Source organism: Anopheles coluzzii, chromosome 2 (genome assembly GCF_943734685.1).
Source record: "Anopheles coluzzii chromosome 2, AcolN3, whole genome shotgun sequence".
Lineage (NCBI taxonomy): Eukaryota > Metazoa > Arthropoda > Insecta > Diptera > Culicidae > Anopheles > Anopheles coluzzii.
Genome location: NC_064670.1, coordinates 57822747 through 57826241, shown reverse-complemented (window position 1 = coordinate 57826241; position 3495 = coordinate 57822747). Strand labels below are relative to the sequence as shown.

Here is a 3495-nt window from a genome sequence, read left to right as displayed (position 1 = left end):
ATAATATTTTATAACAGTTATGTTGAAAAACTAGTAATTGCGTGGTTAAGTGGTCATTTAGAACGTTAACAGAAATATGAGTTTCGTTATGAAATCCTAAGGATTTTGGAAAAATGTTGACACATTTCACAAAATAATGGATTTTTCGGTCACTAAGTAAAGGAATGGCCCCATTTAACTTTTAAACCCTTTGTAAAAGGCTAAAGAACATTTCAGACTAACGTAAATAACTTAATTACTTTTAATTTGCCGTATGAACCGCATTTTAGTGCAATACCACCACTATTGGTACTACCACCACTATAGGTACATTTACCCTATAATAAAAAGAAGAGAATACGATGGAAATATGATAACAAACATTCGGCAAAAGTACCATAATGGAAAACAAACGGCAATATTAGCTCCAAAATGTCTCATACCATTAATACAATATTTGTTCAAGAATCATTTTAGCTGCTGCGGTTATATGATTATGACACACTCATAAGTCAAAGATGTGGCGTCAATCGAAGAACAGAACCAGCTCATATCATAGGAACACGAAAGGGCTCACCGGGGCATAAACGAAGTCGAAAGCCAAATGAAGAGATCGTTTTTCTTCCCCAAAATGCATGAGCAAATCAAATCAGCAGTCAACACGTGCATCGTATGCAATGAACACAAATATGAGCGGAAGCCTTATAATATCAAGATCTCGCCGAGACCGATCACCGAAAAGCCAATGGAACGCGTTCACATGGATATTTTTTCCATTAACTCGAAAAGTTTTCTTTCAATAGTAGATGCATTTTCGAAATTTGCACAAATGATACCAATCGAAACTAAACACTTGACAGACGTGAAAAGTACACTAGCAAAATACTTCGGTAGTTTTGGAACTCCAATGCAAAGAGTCACTGATCATGAAACGACGTTCAGATCAATAAAACTAAAAAACCGCTCAAGAATTTTAGGCGTTTTACTGACATACGCATCATCATCAGAAAGCAACGGCCAGTTTGAAAAAACGCATTCGACAATAATAGAAATCTACAACACAATCAAGCACAAGTTTTTACACATGAATACGATAGATATCATCGCCATTTCGATTTCATTGTACAACGCGACTGTTCATACAGCAACAGGCTACACCCCAAACGAAATATTGTTCAACCAATTGAATCACACAAATCCCATTGTAATACAAGAACAAGCAGAAAAGCTATTTACACATGTGAAAACAAAAATAGAAGAAGCAAGACTAAAGCAAACGAAAGGAAACAATAAAAAAGAAGAATCACCTATTATTCAAGAAGGTCAACGCGTTTATGTAAAACCGAATACTAGAAAATAATTAGATCCAAGAGCAAAACTAACTACTGCACAAAACGTTAAAGGCAGAACTTTTGAAAACTCAAATCACGTAAAGAGAATAAAAATAAGATCAATAGAACTAAAGCAACTTAGAAATTCGTCCGAGGACGTCCGTCTTACGCCCCCTGGAGGAATTATGTGGTATAAAAGCCTTTAGCCACCCTATAGCATTACTGCTGGTATAGGCGTTACAATACCATTCCGCTATAGTGGCAGCGCTGAAGGAGCGGAAACGTAGATCACTCTCACTTGATACGCCGAACAGTAAAAACACGTTTAGGAGATTTTTCAAATTATTAATAGTTTAGTTAGGTTAATTTATGGTTTAGTTAGGTTAAGCATCTAATGTTAAAAGAGAATAACAACCGCTTATCTAACCGCCACAATGACAACGCTACCGCTAAGTATTTAAGCTGCTATTATCAAAACGTTAGAGGTTTGCGTACTAAAACAAAAGAATTTCACCTAGCTTTATCGGAGGCTGACTTCGACCTCATCGCCCTCACGGAAACTTGGCTTGTTGACAACATTCCATCTGCTCTTCTCTTCAGCAACAACTTCTCTGTTTACCGCTGTGATCGCTCTCTCAGCGGCTCTAGCTCTCGCGGTGGTGGTGTTTTGCTAGCCGTTTCTAACGCATACGAGTCGATAAAATTACCTTCCCGTGATCTTTCTCTCGAGTATATTTGTGTGCGCGTCACCTGCAATAACGCACATCTGTACGTCATGGTAGTATACATTCCACCGCAGCTTAGCTCCGAGATATCGACTCTTCGCTCTCTACGTGATTGTATCAGCGGCTTCACTCTCACACTGAAGCCTTCGGATCTGCTGTTTGTTATTGGCGATTTCAATCAGCCCAGCATAAGCTGGTCCACAGCTGATCCTTCGTCCTCGCCAGCATACTCATCAATCACGCACTATGAACCAACTGCGCGCTCACTGGCCATCAACACCTTTGTGGATGGATTTAAATTTAACGGATTAGTGCAACTTAATCACATCAATAATTCGCACGGACGCATGCTTGACCTGCTCTACGCTAACAATGCTGCAGCTAAATTGTGTTCGCCTGTCTTTCCAAGTGTTGTTCCGCTTGTACCTCTTGACTCCTACCATCCGGCGTTAGACTTCAATATACAGTGAACCCTCTCTTATTTGAGAGGCGATGGGACTGTCGAATAAGAGGGGTTTTCAAATTAGAGAGGTTGAAAGTGAATGAAAGGTCTATACAAACAAGAAAGAGACAGAACATTTAGTATGCAGCCTTAACTGTTGCTATAGGAAACTGTGCATACGATTGCCAATTTGAGCATACATCATTCAATAACCATGGCACCACCATACACAAATAAGAGGGACACAGATTTCAGAGGTTTTCCAAATTAGAGGAACAAAAATGTATTGAAAATCAAGGGACTGTGCAAAATGTTCAAATAAGAGAGGTTTTTCAAATTGGAGAGGTGTCAAATAAGAGAGGGTTCACTGTACGTATTAACTCGTCGACCCGACGCAATTCGACGACTCGACAAAACTCGACGACAACCGCTTTTTATCGTTGTAACTTTGCTAAAGCTGACTATGTGAAACTGAACGACATGATATCAATGTTTAACAATAGCTTTCATTGTTCCAATTTTATTTCACTTGACGAAGCAGTATGTTCATTCTCGTCCTTCATGCTGCAAGCCTTTGTTGTATGCGTCCCAGTTCAGCGTCCTAAACCTAACCCCCCCTGGGCGGACCGCACACTCAAACGACTCAAACGTGTAAAAAGAGCTGCTTATCGTCACTACCAAACGCGCCGCTGCCAAAGATCTCGCTCGATCTACTTTGACACGCACTCTTTATACTGCAGCTATAACAGGTTTCGATATCGCAGATATTTGAGTAAAATTCAACGTAACCTCTGCATGTGGCCTGACTCGTTTTGGCGTTTCTACAACAGCAAAACAAAATCCACGCATACACCGAAATCCATTACATACAAAGGAGCAACAAATGCCAACACTAATGAAATGTGCAATCTCTTCACGGATCGCTTCGCAGATTGCTTTTCACCGGCCATGAATGATACCGATACCATTGATGCTGCTCTCGTCAACACTCCGGCTGGCGCAATTAACATGAGCACTC

General features: G+C 40.1%; 1 protein-coding gene across 1 annotated transcript; it reads left to right on the top strand.

Moving 5' to 3' along the window:
* Positions 1-341: 341 nt before the first annotated feature.
* Positions 342-2518, top strand: LOC125906927 (uncharacterized). Its single transcript, XM_049608031.1, has one exon. The coding sequence runs from the start codon at positions 1705-1707 to the stop codon at positions 2503-2505; it is 801 nt and encodes a 266-aa protein (XP_049463988.1). The 5' UTR covers positions 342-1704; the 3' UTR covers positions 2506-2518.
* The last annotated feature ends 977 nt before the right edge of the window (positions 2519-3495 follow it).